An 18,795-nucleotide genomic window follows, 5' to 3' on the forward strand; every position below is an offset into this window, starting at 1 on the left:
GGAGTTGAACACCTACAAATATAGGATTTTAGAAATAAACTGTAGAGTTTATTATGGAAAAGAAAAATAAAAATTTTAGAAAACTCACACAACAGTCATTGGCTGAAGCCAGAAGAAATACTCTCCTTTATTAATTTACTTATCAGGATACAACGTTTATAGCTATGCTTAGAGCGTCGCTGTATAATTTCCATAATAATCAGAAAAATTCTCACATACTGGTCTGAGGATTAAAATGCTCAAATTTTACATCACTGAAAGTCCACTAAAATTATATTATCAATACATTCTAAATGGACTGCCTGGCTAGTAACCTGAAAGTGAACTGTAAGGTTAAACTGAATTTTTATTTTAAGCCAAATAAAAATCCCTAAAAAGAAAAAAAAAGTACTTGAATTGCTAAGCAACATTTAACTTTTGTAGAATATACTGAACATTATATATAAACTATTATTCTGGACTCAGAATTTTCTGCTTGCTTCAGAAATGTGGCAAATCTACCATTAAAGAAAAAGAATCTAGCCAGGTCTAGTGGCTCATGCCTGTAATCACAACACTTTGGGAGGGTGAGACAGGAGGATGGCTTGAATCTAGGAGTTCAAGACCAGCCTGGGCAACATGGCAAAACCCCATCTCTACGAAAAGTACAAAAATTACCTGGCATGGTGGCTCATGCCTGTGGTCCCAGCTACTTGAGAGGCTGAGAAGGGAGGATTGTTTGAACCAAGGAGGTAAAAGCTGCAGTGAGCCATGATTGTGCCACTGCACTCCAACCTAGACAACAGAGTAAGCCCTGTCTCTGAAAAAAAAAAAAAAAAAAAAAAGGAAAGAAAGAAAAACAGTACATGCTCGCATTATAAGCTTTTTAAAAAACATGCAGATCAGGAAAGGCTTTTGTTGTGTTGGCATTTTTTTTTTTTTTGTGAACTTCTTATTTTGGAATAATTGTAGACTTATGTAAGTGTTACAAAAATAGTACAGAGTTTCTACATACCCTTCACCCAGTTTCCCCCAGTGTCAGCTTCTTACATAATTGAGGTCTATCTGCCAAAACCAATAAATTAACATTGGCATATTACTATTAACTAAACTACAGACTCTATTTGGATTTCACAAGTTTTTCTACTAATATCCTTTTTCTGTTTTAGGATCCAATCCAGGGTATCACACTGCCTTCACAGCCTCCATTTTTAAAGTCTTACCCAAAACACTTGCCTGGATTTGGCACTTGCTTTCCTAACTTCAGATGGAAAAGTCACTTCCACATGATTCCTATGGTTTCTGACTATAGTCACCCAAGGTGTGCTTTCAACAGCCACCTTGTTGTCAAATATGAGACCATTCCTCTGTAAAGTACACAATGACAAAGATATACAACTCAATGTGGCAAAACAGAGCCTAGGCCAAATGGTTGTACAAATGGTTGTCGTGGGGGAACATTTAAAAATAAGCTTTACACCCAAGTGCAATTAGTTCCTGATGATGGAGATGTTGTTATAAGTGTTTTTAGTGTCATATCAAGTGACCCAGTTCCCTTGGGCACACACAGAAACAAGGCTATAACACTATATAAATAGACACTCCCGTGTAATTGAAATGATTACAACTACTCAGGATGCATGGGTGAAAAGTTTTATAGAAGAACAGCAATTACTGTAGTCATTTTGGATTTGTTTAAGAACATCATTTTTCTTTAAAACATAACTGTGCATATTCTCTGGATTTGCCCATAGTTCTGACAATCGCAGTTCCAAGTGGCCACAACTGTAGTCCAGTGGGATCAGACATAAATGATCACAAACTATAGTGACAGACATTTCCACTCAGCAGCTCTACAATTAGGGCTTAGAACTCCATCTGCTTAGAGTGGCTTTCTCACAAGCAAGACCCCTTGCCACCGGAGACATACTTTCACACTGCAACTCCCTCAGAATCAATATATTTCTATATAGATATATAATCTAACACACCGTAACTCTATTAATCACATCCACTACTTTCAGTCCTTTCTCTTTGTATTTCTAAACAAGATCTGGTGGAACTATATCAAGGGTTCACCTGCTATTAGTAGGTAATTTGCTCCCGTAGCCTAAGTATCCTAAGAATTGGGCACTAGATAACACTCCTTAGTATATTCAATGGTAGGTTCTCCACCAAGTACATGCTGAGGGGCCCATAAGCGGGATGATTTCTCTATTGTTCTTTTATGAGAGTCAAACTCAATTTCATTCATGCTCCATAGAGTGATAAGTTGGGAATTTCTGAGGGTTGGAGCAGAAGGATGAAGCAGCTTTGTGTCAGGTGTAAGGTAATTATTTGCTAGGGTTTCTGTGCTATTTGTTTTTATTCCCTGTGTTTTCATTAACAGTTAATGAGTTTTCCCCCTTAATTCTGAAACAATAGGCTTGGCCACTAGAAGTCGGCTTTTTCTGCCACAGATTCAACCAGCTGTTGCTGCTCCATAAACTTTATGGAGAAGTGAATTAAACTGCTAAAACTTTCATTTACTAATTCAATTCCAAATAAAACAGGGAGAAAAATGAACCATGATGATGTTCCCCTTGTAACTATTAGTTCACAGCAAATTCGTTTAGTCCTGAACTTGCAGGTACTATTTTGGGACAAAAAAAAGTCTATAATGACAATTTTATCAAAGAAATAAGAAATAAATGAAAAAAGACAGAAAATGGTTTAAGCATTAAAAAAATGAGAGAATAATAAATAACATCGAAAACATATGCTTACTTATTCAATATGTAAAAGCTCGATTTTTTTACGTTAGTCTATATCTTTTATTTCTCTTCAAATTAATTATGAACTATATTAGAAAGACTCTATTCTTTATAATACAGCTTTATAATAAAACTCTATTTTAGTTTAGTGAATAAGACTCTGTTCACATCTGTAACCATCTGTTTATATGGTGTGGTTAAAAACTAGGGTTTGCTATTACTTCACCAAGTATCTTTGGATTATATAAGGAAATTGAGATTCATTTAAAATTGAAAGATTTAAAATTATTATTGTTGTTGTTGGAAGGGAACACACGACTTCCTATTCTATTTAATATTGAAGAACCCATGAGAAATAGAGCTCCCTCTTTAAACTAATACATTCTCACTAAAATTCTATAAATAAAGCTCCCTAATCCAAAGCCAGTTTGTTTTCATGCTTGACAGCATTAATATTGCCAGATTTTCATAGGCCAATTTAACAGTAATGCAGCTCCCAAAGCTGAACTATAGTAAGATTAGCAAAACTGCAGCTTATTGTTCCTTATTATAACCATTCAACTAAGTTATTGAATCTAACACCAACTAAACAAATGTGTTGGGTACAGATGCGACCATATATATGAAATGTTACTCACATGTAAATATATTATAGAGCACATTCGCTGCACCAAAACTAAAATTCTGTCAATGCTTCCATTATAAATTACATACCAGTTTGCACATATCCATGCTTTAGAAAATGTACTATGTTTTCCAGAGAACATCTTAGAGGCTTCACCAATTTCTAAATATCCATTTGGATCTGCGTGGTTAGTTCTTGTGATTAATCCATGTATAGTGAAGGTCTCAAATTCTTCTCTGTTCTATACAGTCTGACTTTCTGCCCATCTCCTTTTTTTTCCCCTTACTACATCTATCCATAACTCAATGTATAAATATGCCTTTTTTCCCCCCAAGGCCCTGGCAGTGAGTGCAATGGTACAGAATGTCATTAAATCTACAGAATAAATGATAGGTCAGGTAAAGAAAGTTTCCATTTATCATTCTTTTAAAAAGTTGTTCCAACTGGATCTCAAATGTACAAGAAGTAAAGTGAGCCTAAGACTACAGTTTTTAGCTTAGAATGCTCTTTGCTAATTATGTGATCATACTAAGAATAACAGCCTTCTTAAGAACCTTTAGAGATGGCCGGGCACGGTGGCTCACGCTTGTAATCTCAGCACTTTGGGAGGCCAAGGCGGGAGGATCATGAGGTCAGGAGTTCAAGATCAGCCTGGCTAACACAGTGAAACCTGGTCTCTACTAAAAATACAAAAATTAGTTGGACGTGGTGGCAGATGCCTGTAATCCCAGCTACTTGGGAGGCTGAGGTAGGAGAATCGCTTGAACCTGGGAAGCGGAGGTTGCAGTGAGCTGAGTTCACACCACTGCACTCCAGCCTGGGCAAAAGAGCTAGACTCTGTCTCAATTAAAAAAAAAAAAAAAAAAAGACCCCTTAGAGATAACATTTGAGGAGAGTAGCACAGTCTGAATGATCACAAATGGAGCCAAATTGATTAGACACTCTTAATACAATCACTATAACAACACCTGTGAATCCAACAACCGAAAGGGCAGCATAGCTTAATGATATTCTCAGAATTAAGTACATCTGTCAGTGGTGGATTGGACAGGAAAATGTCAGTGGGAACTAATTGAAAAGTTATTTTTTTTCTTTTCTCCCTCAAGAAAATGGTCCTTTGTAATGCAGTTTTTAATTTTGACCAGTAGGGTGAGCTGCAGTGTGTAGCATCATCCTAGTTCTTAAAAAAAAAAAAAAAAAAAAGAAAGAAAGAAAAAGAAAAAAGAAAACAGAGGGAAAAAAATGTAGCCACTGTGTGAACCTTTCTTCTCCTCTCCCACCCTCTAAGAAAATGCTGGGAGTTTTAACCCTTCTTAGGTTTCACATAAAGTTATAATTTCTGGATGTTAACAAACTGGAGGTCTGGCAGCAACAAATACAAACCAGATAATTGTGTATGTGACAACCCACACTTCATAAAGCAAATTACAGCCTGTCAGCAGTCATTCCAGCTTCACACTAACACATTCCAGCTACCACTGGTATTGTTCAACTGGTACTAAAATGGAACCTGCTGAGTGGGAATATTTTCAACAGTAATAAGATTTTGACAGAATTCAAAATATATAAACCTAGGTATTTGATAGTATGTGGATAAATATATTGTAAAATGAATGTATTTATCATATGGCAACCAGGCAATCATAGCCTGAAATTATTGGCTCATAGTTCTGTTTTCTTTGGGCCACTGTATTCTCAGTCCTTAATTCTTATTACAAAGCTATCCAACTGAATTTTCAGTATCTTTTGACATACAGGAGAAAGTTAGCTATAATAATTATTATACAATAGCTAGCTAAACTCTTAGTGAGTACAAGCTCTGGGTCAAGGCTATTTGTGGACTATCTCATTTAATCCTCAAAAAAATCCTGAGATGTATTACTGTCTCAAAGATGAAGATCAAGAAATTGAGACACAAAGATGAAATAACTTACCCAAAGTCATAAAAGTGACTCATAAGTGGCAGGGCCAGGCTTTCACCCCACCTTGTCTGATTACTAAGCTCTTGTTCTAATCCACTGAACTATACAGTCTCAAAATCTGCATGTTTAATAAATCATGATCATTACTCAAAGGCAAAGCATATTGAATGAAAGCCAGTGAGTTGACTTTATTGTATATGCTATCAATTAGTATTTTTAACTTTAGTAAATTAAACCCATAAATTATTATTATTAGTGATAATAGAAGTATTCACATTAGGCATAAAGAGTAGAACTGACAAAGCAAAATGTGGTCAATGATTTGGTCAAGAAAGAAGTAGTCCAATTCATAGTTGAAATTTATTATCGAGTAATGTGTAGTGATTTTTTTTTTTTAATATCACTTTTTGGCATGAATTTCATGCTTGCAAAATTGAGAACAGCTACTTTAGGTTCAGTGAAATTAATATGCTGATTTTTTTTCCAGCACCTTTTGTTTGATTCTGTTGGATACTTAAATACAGCACTGACCTGACTTGGTTAAAGAATGTGTTTCCTTTCTGGCACCGTCATGCTTTAAGTCTCAGAGCAGGAAAACCCTTTGAAAAATATATAATGCCACATAAATGTAGCAATTTTATTACTCTTGGTTCATCTTGCTCTCTTGTTCCAGCTTTCCTTTCTCCCAAACAAGCTGTAGTAGACCTTAGCACTCATTTACAATCCTGATGCATTTTATGGTCTGTTATGTCCCAACTGGTAAACCAACATTATGTAAGAAACTTCTTGAGAGAAACTATAAGGCTAGTTGGATTCTAATATCTCCCATTAAAGAAGAATGAGACTGGCCAGTTGCAGTGGCTCACGCCTGTAATTCCAACACTTTGGAAGGCCTAGGAGGGGGAATCACCTGAGGTTGGGAGTTCGAGACCAGCCTGACCAACATGGAGAAACCCTGTCTCTACTAAAATAATTAGCCAGGCATAGTGGCGCATGCCTGTAATCCCAGCTACTCAGGAGGCTGAGACAGGAGAATCGCTTGAACCCAGGAGGCAGAGGTTGTGGTGAGCCGAGATCGCTCCGTTGCACTCCAGCCTGGGCAACAAGAGCAAAACTCTGTCTCAAAAAAAAAGGAAGAAGAATAATGAACCTACATGTTCTACAGGCTACAGGTAGATATAAGAAACGTTTTTCAAAAGTCCAAGGAGTAAAAAGAAAATAATACATAGTAAAGAATGGATTATGGGTAAGATTAGTAGGTCTCAACATGTGAGCCAGCTTTTAACATACTGAAGGGTAAGTTTTCTTTGTGATAACATAAACCTCGAGTACCACTAACACTGTAATGGCAAATGGTGACAAGATTCAACCTCCTCATGCCACACACACTCCAAACAGGGATTCTCACTCATGTATTCGACAACATGTATGTAACACCATTATCAACAGCCAAAACCTCTCACTGTCAAGAATTCAGTTCATGTGGAACTTTTTCCCCAGGGAAAAAGTTTCACATGAACAAATATCTCTTCATTAAAAAAAAAAACTTTTTAATTGAGGTATCACTAACACAAGTAAAGTGCATAAATATTAAGGGTAAGTGGTATCACTTTTTAAGTTTAGGAAAATACCTTTTTAGAGATTAATCATGATTAAGAACTTCTCCAGGATGGCAAATGTGTGTTAAATTTCCATCAGCTGACAAGGACCGATAGGGTTCACAAGATTGGTTCTTCCACTATTTGCCTCAGATTGGTTCTTCCACTATTTGCCTCACAAGAGTCAGCAGAAACTGGAAGCTTTATTTTACATGTCATATAAAACCCCTTGCCTATAACTTAGCAGTCCCTTTCCTGTGTTAGTGATACTTAGCTATCTTCATAAACAAGTTTCTGAAAGCAGCATGTGTTGATGAGAAGTCAAATGAAAAATAAATGCTTTCTAATATAATTCACCTATTATATTATATTACTTAGCCTCTAAATATCAAGCAAATTCTTTGGGTTTCAAGTCTGAAGTCTTTACCTACTTACTCACAAAAAAGTTTTAAGCAGAAAAAACAAAAAAGCTTATATTCAAATGAACTACACTTTTCTCTCAATATTTTGTGTTCAGAACATGAAAATTTCTTAGAGGCACAGGTCCTGATGAACACTAACTCTTATGTCAAAATTCTATGTTCAGAAACTGTACTCCTCACCTGATTTTCTGTGTTGGTCCAGGAATAATACCTTCTAAGAGAAATCATTTATAAGTTGTTTTTTCCCTCAACCAAAGTCTCCAGGGCTAATCAAATAAACTTAAAGCAGTCATTAATTTTCAGTTACTTGATTTTCCTTGATGTCTACATGAAGACAAAAATCCGAAGTTTTATGAACTTCTAAAAAGACTAAGATGGGGTAAGAAAAGATATTCATTATCAGTCACCATGAGTATAATACTAACTTAAAATTATTATTTTATTTATTTATTTATTTATTTTGAGACAGGTTCTAACTCTGTCACCCAGGCTAGAGTGCAGTGATGCAATTGTGGCTCCCTGCAGCCTTGACTTCTCAGGCTCAAGTGATCCTCCCACCCCAAACTCCAGAGTAGGTGGGACCACAGGTGCACACCACCATGCTTGGCTAATATCTGCTGCAGAGATGGGATCTCCCTATATTGCCCAGAATGGTCTCGAACTCCTGGACTCAAACAATCGGCCTCCCTCAGCTGCCCAAAGTGCCGAGATTACAGGTATGATCCACCATGCCAGGCCATATTATTTATTTTTAAATTTACTTTTTTATTTGAGGCCAGGAGTACAAGATCAGCCTGGCCAACATGGCAAAACCCCAACTCTACTAAAAATACAGAAATTAGCCGGGCATGGTGGCATGCGCCTGTAATCTCAACTACTCGGGTAGTTGAGGCACAAGAATTGCTTGAACCTGGAAGGTGGGGGTTGCAGTGAGCTAAGATCGTGCCACTGCACTCCAGCCTGGGTGACAGATCAATACTCTGTCTTAAAAAAAAAAAGTTCACTTTTAAGTGATAAGTAAACTCAACCCCACATATATATACGTATATATATATATATATATATATATACGCGTATATATATATATATATATACGCGTATATATATATATACCAACGTTCTCAAACATTAAAGAATTAAACAACAGAGAATGCTACTGTTTTATACCATCAACAGGGCCTTGACCATTAATTCACATATCAAAATAAATAGGCCAAGAGTAGTGGCTCATATCTGTAAGCCCAGCACTTTGGGAGACTGAGGCAGGCAAATATCTTGAGCCCAAAAGTTTGATACCAGCCTGGTAACATAGTAAGACCCTGTCTCTACAAAAAATACAAAAATTAGCTGGGCATGGTGGCTTATGCCTGTAGTCCCAGCTACCATGGAGGCCAAAGTCGGAGGATCACTTGATCCCAGGAGATGGAAACGGCAGTGAGTGAGTTGAGATCAATTCATTGCACTCCAGCCTAGGTGACACAGTGAGATTCTGTCTCAAAAAATAAAATAAACGCTTAAATAAGTAACTAGATAAAAACTTGAATGGATAAGAAACTGCTAATCATGATTCTACTGAAAAATAGTTTACTACCACGTTTTTTGTTTTGTTTTGTTTTGGAAAGCTTCTTTATTAAACAAAAAAAAGTTAAGTATGCCCAGAGAAAAACCTTCAAGTGTTACAAGAAGGCATATAATGAAAGTTCATCTATCCTCTCTTCTCTTGATCTTTCTCTCCAGAGGCAACCACTGTGAGATTTCTTGGGTGTTCTATGAATTTTTCGATCTACTATAACAAGGGTCTGTCTCTCTGTGTGTAGTGTATGTATTTTTTTCCTCTTTTTAAACAAATGGTAACATTTGTTCTGTTCTGTATCCTGCTTTTCTTCCTAACCATTTATCTTGGTAATTGCTCCATATCAGCAATATAGATTTATCTCATTTTTTACTTTAACCAATTTTTTTTTTTTTTGAGACGGAGTTTCACTCTTGTTACCCAGGCTGGAGTGCAATGGTGCGATCTCGGCTCACCGCAACCTCCGCCTCCTGGATTCAGACAATTCTCCTGCCTCAGCCTCCTGAGTAGCTGGGATTACAGGCACACGCCACCATGCCCAGCTAATTTTTTGTATTTTTAGTAGAGACGGGGTTTCACCATGTTGACCAGGATGGTCTCGATCTCTTGACCTCGTGATCCACCCGCCTTGGCCTCCCAAAGTGCTGGGATTACAGGCGTGAGCCACCACACCCGGCCCACTTTAACCAATTTTTAAAATTAAAAATAATATACGTACGTGGTGAAAATTCAAATAGTACCAAAGATGATTCTCTCTTTCATTCATACCAATATCCCCCTCAACAGTGGTTACCACTGTTAAAAGATTCATATGTATCCTTCCAAAAATATTCTATATACAAATAAAAACGTGTGCTTGTGCCACACACACACACACACACACACACACACAGAAACAAACTATACACTGGTTTGCTCAAATTACCCTTTTCATCTAACAATACTCCTTGGAGAACCTTCCATATTACATATATATGTGTAATTTTCTTTTAACTCTATATAGCATTCCATTAAATGGATGCAACATAATTTATTTCACTAGTCCCTATTGCTAGACATTTAGGCTGTCTGTAGTCTTTGCTATTCCAAACAATGCTATAATGAACATCCTTGTATATAATATATTGTGTAGGGAATACAGAAGGCAGCATTACCTGATTCCAATGACTTCTTTTACCTGGATAAAATTTAGTTCTTTTCTTTTTTTTTTTTTTTTTTTTTTTTTTTTTGAGATGGAGTTTCGCTCGTTACCCAGGCTGGAGTGCAATGGCGCGATCTCGGCTCACCGCAACCTCCGCCTCCTGGGTTCAGGCAATTCTCCTGCCTCAGCCTCCTGAGTAGCTGGGATTACAGGCACGCGCCACCGTGCCCAGCTAATTTTTTGTATTAGTAGAGACGGGGTTTCACCATGTTGACCAGGATGGTCTCGATCTCTTGACCTCGTGATCCACCCGTCTCGGCCTCCCAAAGTGCTGGGATTACAGGCTTGAGCCACCGCGCCCGGCCAGTTCTTTTCTTTTTTATATCTTAATATCACCTACTCCAGAATAGGAAGGACTTTTAGAAAGGACAGAAAAATCTTAGAAAATGTTAACTTTTAAAAGGAAAAAAGTGAATCTTTTTGTTAAAAAAACAAACCATCTTTGATAGCCATTGCAAAACAACTACTGCATTATTTTAAAATGCATTATTCTGCTCTTTTAAAAAATGCATTATTTCACTAAAAAAACCCCTACCAGTAGATGTATAGGAAGTAGAATATTTGAAAAGGTATCAAATTAGTAATTAACTTCAAAAACAGTTTGTGTGTATATCCACTTTCTACAGATTAATTTGTAGAAAATGTAGCAAATAAGAAAAGGGGGAAATGCCTGAAGGAAGTCAAGCCACAAAAGCAGCTGTCAAGACTGTTGATGTTAAAATGTTGAGCCAAAGCCAAAGGCAGGAGTATTCGGCCTGGGTTCATTTCCCCCCTATTAAATCCCCAAAAGACATGGAAAACATGCTGGAAGATTTCTTTTTTAAAAGTAGTATAGCTTGAGATAGTCTAGGTTCAAAACCAATGCTTATGTTTATAAAATATCAGCATTCCAGGAATAGTGGTGGAAAGATACTTAACAATAAATTACAAATATTGTAAATTTAGACTTTTTCTTACATTTGCAAACACGTCATAAATTTGGGCTATGTTTCTTTGTATAAATCCTACTTATGACTGTGCTAAAACCTTTTGGCATGAATACAAAGAGTATTTTCATAAATAAAACTTAGCAAAATCACTGTACACTCCATTAATTCAAAAACACTTCTCTTCAACTTCAAAGGAAATTTCCTTCCTCTTTTTTTTTTTTAAGTGTAAAGATGGTGTTTCTTTGCTACTTTAATGTTTTGCCTCTTGTATTTGTCATAACTACATGCTCCAAGTATGTGACCACAAGGGAAAGAAGTTAAGCAACATTTTTGCTTCCATTCAACATGTCTCAGACACTGTATAGCAAAAAGCTTGTAAATCTAACCTCTGAAGTAGCTGCCACCAAAAAAATACTCTCTATAAATACAAACCTTACAAATATACACATGGCGAGTTTCATGGCCCTACACCAGGGTTCAGCTGTAATTAATGAATGAATTTTATGAAAAGATATATGAAATTTTTATTATCAAAGTTTGATACATGTATGTACTTGCCTCGTCCTACTCTGAGACATAATAATACTACTTGTTACCACTTTAGTTAGTGCCTATCATGTGGCAAGCACTCCTCATGAGTTATAGTCTCATCAAAACTCATTACAATTCATAATAGCTGTGAAGTAGATATTATTAGTCAGATTTTATACATGAGGAAACTGAAGCTTCAAGAAGTGATGTAATTTGCTATAGCTAACAAAGTTTCTAAGTAGAGGAGCAGGGATTCTAATTCAGGTTTGATTTCAAAGCTCAGGCTCTTTCCATTATAAAACATTAACTTGAACAACCATTTAAAAAATCAGTTCACTATTCTACATACTTTATGCCCAGATGCATAAAGCAATGTATGTATTAATATACTAGGTCTCATGACAGAGATGAAAGAATAATGTTACATCTTTAATTAATCTCTACATGGGTTTCTTTTGCTTTTACTTTTGCATCATGGAGAATTTTAAACGAGTATAAAAGTAGACAAAACAGTATAATAAACTCCCATACATACATCATCCAGCTTCAACAAGTGTCAATTTACGGTCAATCCTGTCTTATCTATACTCACCCTGTTTCTTTCTCCTCGCCCATATTATTTGTCAGACATTATATCTTTAACTATCACAGCATGCCTCTCTCTAAAATAAAAAACTCTTAAAAAAAATTAACCATAATACCACTGCCACACTGAAAAAAAAAGGTAGTTTTCTAATAACATAAAATGACCAGTCAGTGTTCAAATTTCTAATTCTCTCATAGTTGTCGTTTTTTATATAGTTTGCTTGACTCAAAAACGCACATAAAGTCCATACATTCGTTGGTAAACCTCTTAAATCTCTTAATTTATCATTAACACTGCTTTACAATTTCCTTACTCACTTAACACTATTTGTTTTTGCCAGGCTATATTTTTATTTGTTTGCTTGTTTGTGTGTTTTGAGACAGGGTCTCGCTCTGTCTCCTAGGCTGAAGTGCAGTGGCGCAGTCTCGGCTCACTGCAGTCTCAATCTGCTGGGATCAGGTGATCCTCCCACCTCAGCCTTCCAAGCAGCTAGGACCACAGGCCTGTGCCACCATGCTCAGCTAATTTTGTTTTGTTGTAGACTCAGGGTCTCATCATGTTGCCCAGATTGATCTCAAACTTCTGGGCTCAAGCGATCTACCTGCCCTCAGCTTCCACAGGCATAAGCCACCATGCCTGGCCTGCCAGGCTATATTATTCGGCATCAGTTTACTATGACCTGAATGTAGGCTTGCCAAATCTCATCTCAAATAAGATTTTTAAGCTTCACAAAGTAGAATTTGTTCATATGGAAATATACTGAATAATTTTCTCAGAAAACCCTTTACACCATCCATAGAGATACTCAAAGAATCTTTAAGCCGGCAAGAGATTCCACTGGCCCATGTTTACAACTATAACAAATGTAATGTGAATGACCACTGAACAAAAAAGAAAATTTATTAAATATAATATTCCCATTGTCTTCCCTAGATTTTTATTTAAATATTATGTCATTTGTTTTAGACTTTGGGCCTATTGTGGGAAATTCAATCTAATTCAATGAATTTTTTTATAGCAATAAATTTTGAAATATAAACATTATACCTTGTAATCAAATTTTTGATTTAAAAAACTGTCATTAACTCATTTTATAAAAGGGGAAACTGAAGTAAATGAAAGAAATCAGTTTGCTCAACAACTTTAAGTGATATTGTCATCAAATCTAAGGACAACATTGATATCATTGTTTAGACAGCCAATTGAGATCACCTTTTGGATATTGATTACTGAAATGATAAAAATTCCATGGCAAAAATGGCTTTTCTTTGTAACTTTAAGTAAAAAATTAAGTAGAAAAAAAAATTTAAGTAAGCAGAACATGAACTATCAAAGCAATATTATGTCTTATTGTCAAGTAAAAATAAAAAGCCTTTTTCATGTTCTCCAACCATGATTAAGCTCATTTAAAGTGCCCTTCCATTTATATCTCCTCTGCATTAAAGTAATATATTCTTTGGATCATGTTTTATTTTCCCTATTTCTTTTTTGAAATAAACATCATTCAGGAAGTCGAGAGTGGACCAACAAGAAAACCTAGGTGGAAATGTGAGAGAAAGAATTACCACTAATGTACCATTATTATAAATAGAAACTACTGGCTTTTTTTCACTATATCCAGATTACTACTAATCCTCAACAACCCTTGCAATGAAACAGTGAAAAACAGTCATGAAGAGTACGGGCTCTCGACCTCTGGAGATAATGGGTTTCTTATTGGGGTGACGAAACATCCTGATATTAGATAGTAGTGATGGTTGCACAACTTGTACTATACTATACTATACTATGCTAAATACCATTAACTGTACCCTTTAAAAGGGTAAATTTTATGGTATGTGAATTATATCTTGATAAGGCTGCTAATTTTTTTTTTTTTTTTTGAGACAGTTTCGCTCTTGTTGCCCAGACTGGAGTGCAAAGGCGCAATCTCAGCTCACTGCAACCTCTGCCTTCCAGGTTCAAGCGATTCTCCTGCCTCAGCCTCCCAAGTAGCTGGGGCTACAGGCATGTACCACTATGCCTGGCTAATTTTTGTATGTAGTAAAGACGGGGTTTCACCATGTTGGTCAGGCTGGTCTCAAACTCCTGACCTCAGGTGATCCACCCACCTTGGCCTCCCAAAGTGCTAGGATTATAGGCATGAGCCACTATGCCTGGCCAAGGCTGCTATTTTTTAAATGTGTACTACTAAAAGGATTTACAAATAGTGGATCTTTTATAATTAAAGACTATTTTCCTTCCAGGCACCAGACCTGGTTTAGTTCAAATATCTTGAAGAACCCAAGTGTGTATTTAGGCAGACGCAGAGTTAATAAAATTCATCCCATCATATTTTTGTACACAGGGTCCTGTCACAGATAAAAATGTTCAGAAAATTTGGGGCCACCATTTCTATTCTCCCATCCCAACACCACCCAGTCTTCCAGGGCTTTTAAGATTATTCTGCTAGTTGTTCTCTTTCTTACTTATTTCTAATCTTTTCACAATCTTAAGTTGTCCTGTTGTACCTTATCTAGACCAGTTACTGCTCCCACCCATCCCACCAGCTTCTGAAGCACATAATCAGCTAAGGTCTGATCAAAAGGGCAAGGTAAAAGGTACCCTCCCACTCACTGCCCCTTCAAAAAATATCTCTGAGAAGGCATGAGACTGGGGGCTAGGGCATGAGTTTTTCTATTTCACCTTTCCTTACATTTACTTCCAAATGCACAAAGATTTTCCCACATATATTTAATTATTGTCAAGAGGCAAATACAGTTTTCTGTTCTAAATAAACTATTTTCACTTGTCTCCTTGGCTGCTCTACCTCTGTCCTTTTTCCAAGAAAGAAAGAGTGTGTAGAAGCTGCTTTATGTTGAAAGATGACTGCAGTGCCACCATTACAAGAATCTGGTAAGCTGTGCCCTTTGTCTTTTTTAGTCCCATATAGTCTGTTGTGTTAAGCTCCAAAATTATTTTCTCTTCTCAACCTATTACTATACCACATCCCCGACACTAATTCTTTATTTTTCCTTTAGGTAATTAATTCTACCCTCAGAGTTCCATTCATTTCTGCCAGTTCACAATCACGTTCTTCCCCCTGTGGATTTTGGTTAACATCTGTTAAACCCTGAACTATAGAGCCATCCCCTGAATAGTGTATTTCACATTTTGCAAAGCAAACTGCTAAATTATTACATAAAATTATCTATTGCTCAATCTATGTTTTCAGCTATAAATGCTTTAGAACAGTGAGATATGTAGTAACAGCACATCACATTATGTAAAATAGTATAAGTCCTCTGACTTTAATTTACAAGAGTCAAGAAGCTTTGAAAATAAGATATTTTTATTTATTAAAGACAGCTTTAAAAGAAAGCTTTATAAAAACTTGAAATACACTAAAAGTATGAGCTAGAAAAATAACAATTTTAATAAAACTATTATAATGACTCACAATCTTAATTTATTTAAAATATTACTGTTCACTGAGGTTGGATACAGCGACAACATTAAGAGAATAAAAAGTACTTTAAAAGTTTACAATTGGTTAAGAAAGTTTTAGAGCAAAATAGTTTATAAAGCTATTTGTAAGTTTGATCTAAAACTCCGTGATTCTCTGGGAAAATAAAGCCCCTCCATTTATAATAAATTAAAATAATTAATATTCAGGTTGATGTTTCTGACATTCTCAACCAGAGTACTAAAAAGAAGAAAGGCAAATACTTTAAGAGACATCCCCTCAAACTGTTTGAATTTTTAAAAAAATTTCAATTCTGAACCTTTTAAAAATGTGTTTTAATCCTGGCTTTTTTTTTTTTTTTTAATTTTGCACACAGCTGTCTGTAGTACTTTTTAGAATCATGGCAGATGCTGGGTTCATCAAGCAAAAGCAGGAAAACAATGGTTTGAAAGCAATTAGAAGCACTGAGGCTGCAGCGAGGCTCATATTAAAATGTGATAACACTGTTCTAGTGGGAATTTCAACACTGCTCCATTTCTGACATTTCTCTGTTGCCAGACAGGCAGGCTGTGGGGAAGGGCACTGTGATTGAGGAGGTAACATACTGGAATTTATTTCTGGAGCAAATGAAGGATTAGCTGAGTTGGAACCCTCCCAAGGTTTTTATTATGAACTCGGCTACCATTTTATTTGAATGCCACTGGATCCTGTTTGCACCTAACAAAGCTCAAGGAATAAAAGCATATTATAGCTTTGATTCTATAAAATAACATAGCAACAATCCACTCAGAAGGTAGAAGCACAGAGCCTCTTGTTGCTAAAAAGCAGGGCAGGGGGGCACAGCAGGGTGAAGGTTAATTAAACACACCACTAACTTTCCTTGGAAATGGCTAATGCCACTCTGTGGAGAAGGTTGTAGAGAAGAGACAGAAGTAAACAATCCCATTTACACATTTTTAGCATAAAACTATATGTGGTCAAAGAGGACTCACCTTGGGGTTGAAAATCCCAATAGTACCTGAAATACAAGGAAAAAAGGGGGATAAGTTAAAGTTGTATTTCTCAATTTTGGTTGGCCTACCATAGCTATAGCACCTGGTCCAAAAAGCTTGCTAAAGTCTATAAGCAGCCAAAGACACTACTCACTTTGAGAAATACAAAGTGTTGTCCCTAAGATTTGAAAGAGTCCCAATGGCTTAAAAGATGCATTTAATTCACTGCACTTCCTCAGATAATTTTGATGTTAGAGCTGAAAAGGTCCTAAAGGGAACCTAGCAGTGGCCTGGGGTTTCTCATCAAGAGCTCTATAGACTTTCAGCAGGATGGTTTTTTGTTGTGACAATCTGGCCTGTGTATTATAGGACCATTAGCATCACTGGTCCTGGGCACCAAACACCAGAGGCACTCCCAGTTGTTACAACAGTCAAACTGCACCACCAACACCAACACATCCTGAAATGCCTCTTAAGCCTATTTTTTTTTTTTTCTTTCTGTTACCCAGGATGGAGTACAGTGACACAATCATAGTTCACTGCAGCCTCGAACTCCTGGGCTTTGCCTCTTAAGCCTAAATTCTTAATTTTATAAGTGAAATGTAACACTTTACTTAAGGTTGTCTAACATTTTCATGTCTGAGCCAAGAATGGGGCTCTTGCAGTCCACTGTACCTTCCTATATCCTATATTATTTTGGGAAATGATTGGCAAAACTGACAACCTTTGAAGTCTTTTTTCTTTTTTTTTTTCTGAGACTGGGTCTTGCTCTAACACTCAAGCCGGAATGCAGTGTCATGAACATCACTCACTGCAGCCTTGACATGCTGGGCTCAAGAGATCTTCCTGCCTCAGCCTCCCATGTAGCTGGGACCACAAGCATATACCACCACATCTAGCTAATTTTTTGATTTTCTGTAGAGATGGGGTCTCACTTTGTTGCCCAGGCTGGTCTCAAACTCTTGGGCTTAAGCAATCCTCCCACCTCACCATCCCAAAGTATTGGGATTACAGGCACGAGCCATTGCATCCAGCAACCCTTGAAGTCTTAAACTAACAAAATAGCAATGGTGGAAAGGATCATTTGTAAGTTACTTATTTGGAAACTAAACTGCATTTCTTTCCCCACAAAAACAATGTTATATATGATGGTTATCCAAGAAGGTCTACTATATTTTGGATCCCGTTTCCTCCTACCTTCACAGGAACTTTCTATTATTCTTTACCGGTTTTTCTCCTCTTCCTCTCAGTTTGGCCCCTTTCCATCAGCATTTATGCTCATATAAAAATAAAGCAAACCCTCCCTCAGCCCTTCACATCCCTCCACCTGCTGTCCTGTTTCCCTTCACGTCACAGTGACATTTTCAAAAGCACTGTCTATACTTGGCTCATTTTATTCCCTCACTGCCCACTCACTCAACATCCTCCAGTCAGGCTCAGAGGCACTGCACATTAACTCTTGCTATAGATGTAATAACCTCCATGCCAGCAAACATAAGGGATCCTTTTCTATCCTTTTCTTGACCTCTCAGGAGTGTATATGTATGTGAGAGGTTATTTATTTATTTGTTTATTTTTACCTAGGGAGGGAGCGCACAGTTTTTACAGAATTCTTTTGTAGGGGTGCCCAAGGGGGAGAAGAGTCATGGGTTCTTAGTTTCTGTTTCTGGCGGGCCAGTAAAGCCCCTTCCTCATCCCTCTTTTCCACTTATCACTAGAGAAAGAAACTAAAAATCATGGCTTCAGTCTGCTAAAAGCCTAATCCAAAACAAAACAGAACAGAACAACAACAACAAAATAAGGCAGGATTAGGTAAGCTTGCAGTTTAAAGTGTCCATAAACTCAAAAAAGAAGCAGAAAAGGACAATACATAAGTGATAATGGTGTGTCTTCTAGTATATACATGACTAAAATTAGGCTTGGCTTCTTCAGGGAGGGGTATCAGCCTAGTGAGTATGTTTGCTATTTCTTTACTGTGTGATACATTTTCAGAAAATGAAGATGGAAGAGGTCAGTGGAGAGTAAGTATGTTGCCATAGTCCACAGGCGAATTTGGGGAACATTATCAAAGATAAGAAAGTGGAGAAGAAAGTTGACAATTTGAATTTCCTTGTTCCTTTCCTTTTCCAGAACAGTTCTGAGCTGGCAATCAGGTGAAGAGAAATGTAAGATACTTGGGTTAGAGGGCAAGGAAATTCCAGGACAGCTTTGACATCTGCAGTAGCAAAGGGGAGAGGAA

General features: G+C 36.8%; 1 protein-coding gene across 6 annotated transcripts in view; it reads right to left on the reverse strand.

The window, feature by feature from the left end:
- SKAP1 (src kinase associated phosphoprotein 1) overlaps positions 1 to 18,795 on the reverse strand; it is a 324,123-nt gene that overhangs the window by 231,861 nt on the left and 73,467 nt on the right. For all 6 annotated transcript variants that reach the window (XR_001107407.3, XM_012451850.2, XM_012451849.2 and 3 more), the window contains exon 3: positions 16,557 to 16,582. Coding sequence is in view for 5 of the 6 variants with exons in the window: in XM_012451850.2 (XP_012307273.2) it covers positions 16,557 to 16,582 (26 nt within the window). In the remaining variant the exon portion in view is untranslated. The remainder of the gene's footprint in view (positions 1 to 16,556; positions 16,583 to 18,795) is intronic.

Source organism: Aotus nancymaae, unplaced genomic scaffold, assembly GCF_030222135.1.
Source record: "Aotus nancymaae isolate 86718 unplaced genomic scaffold, 86718_ANA_hifiasm-v0.15.2.pri h1tg000072l, whole genome shotgun sequence".
NCBI lineage: Eukaryota > Metazoa > Chordata > Mammalia > Primates > Aotidae > Aotus > Aotus nancymaae.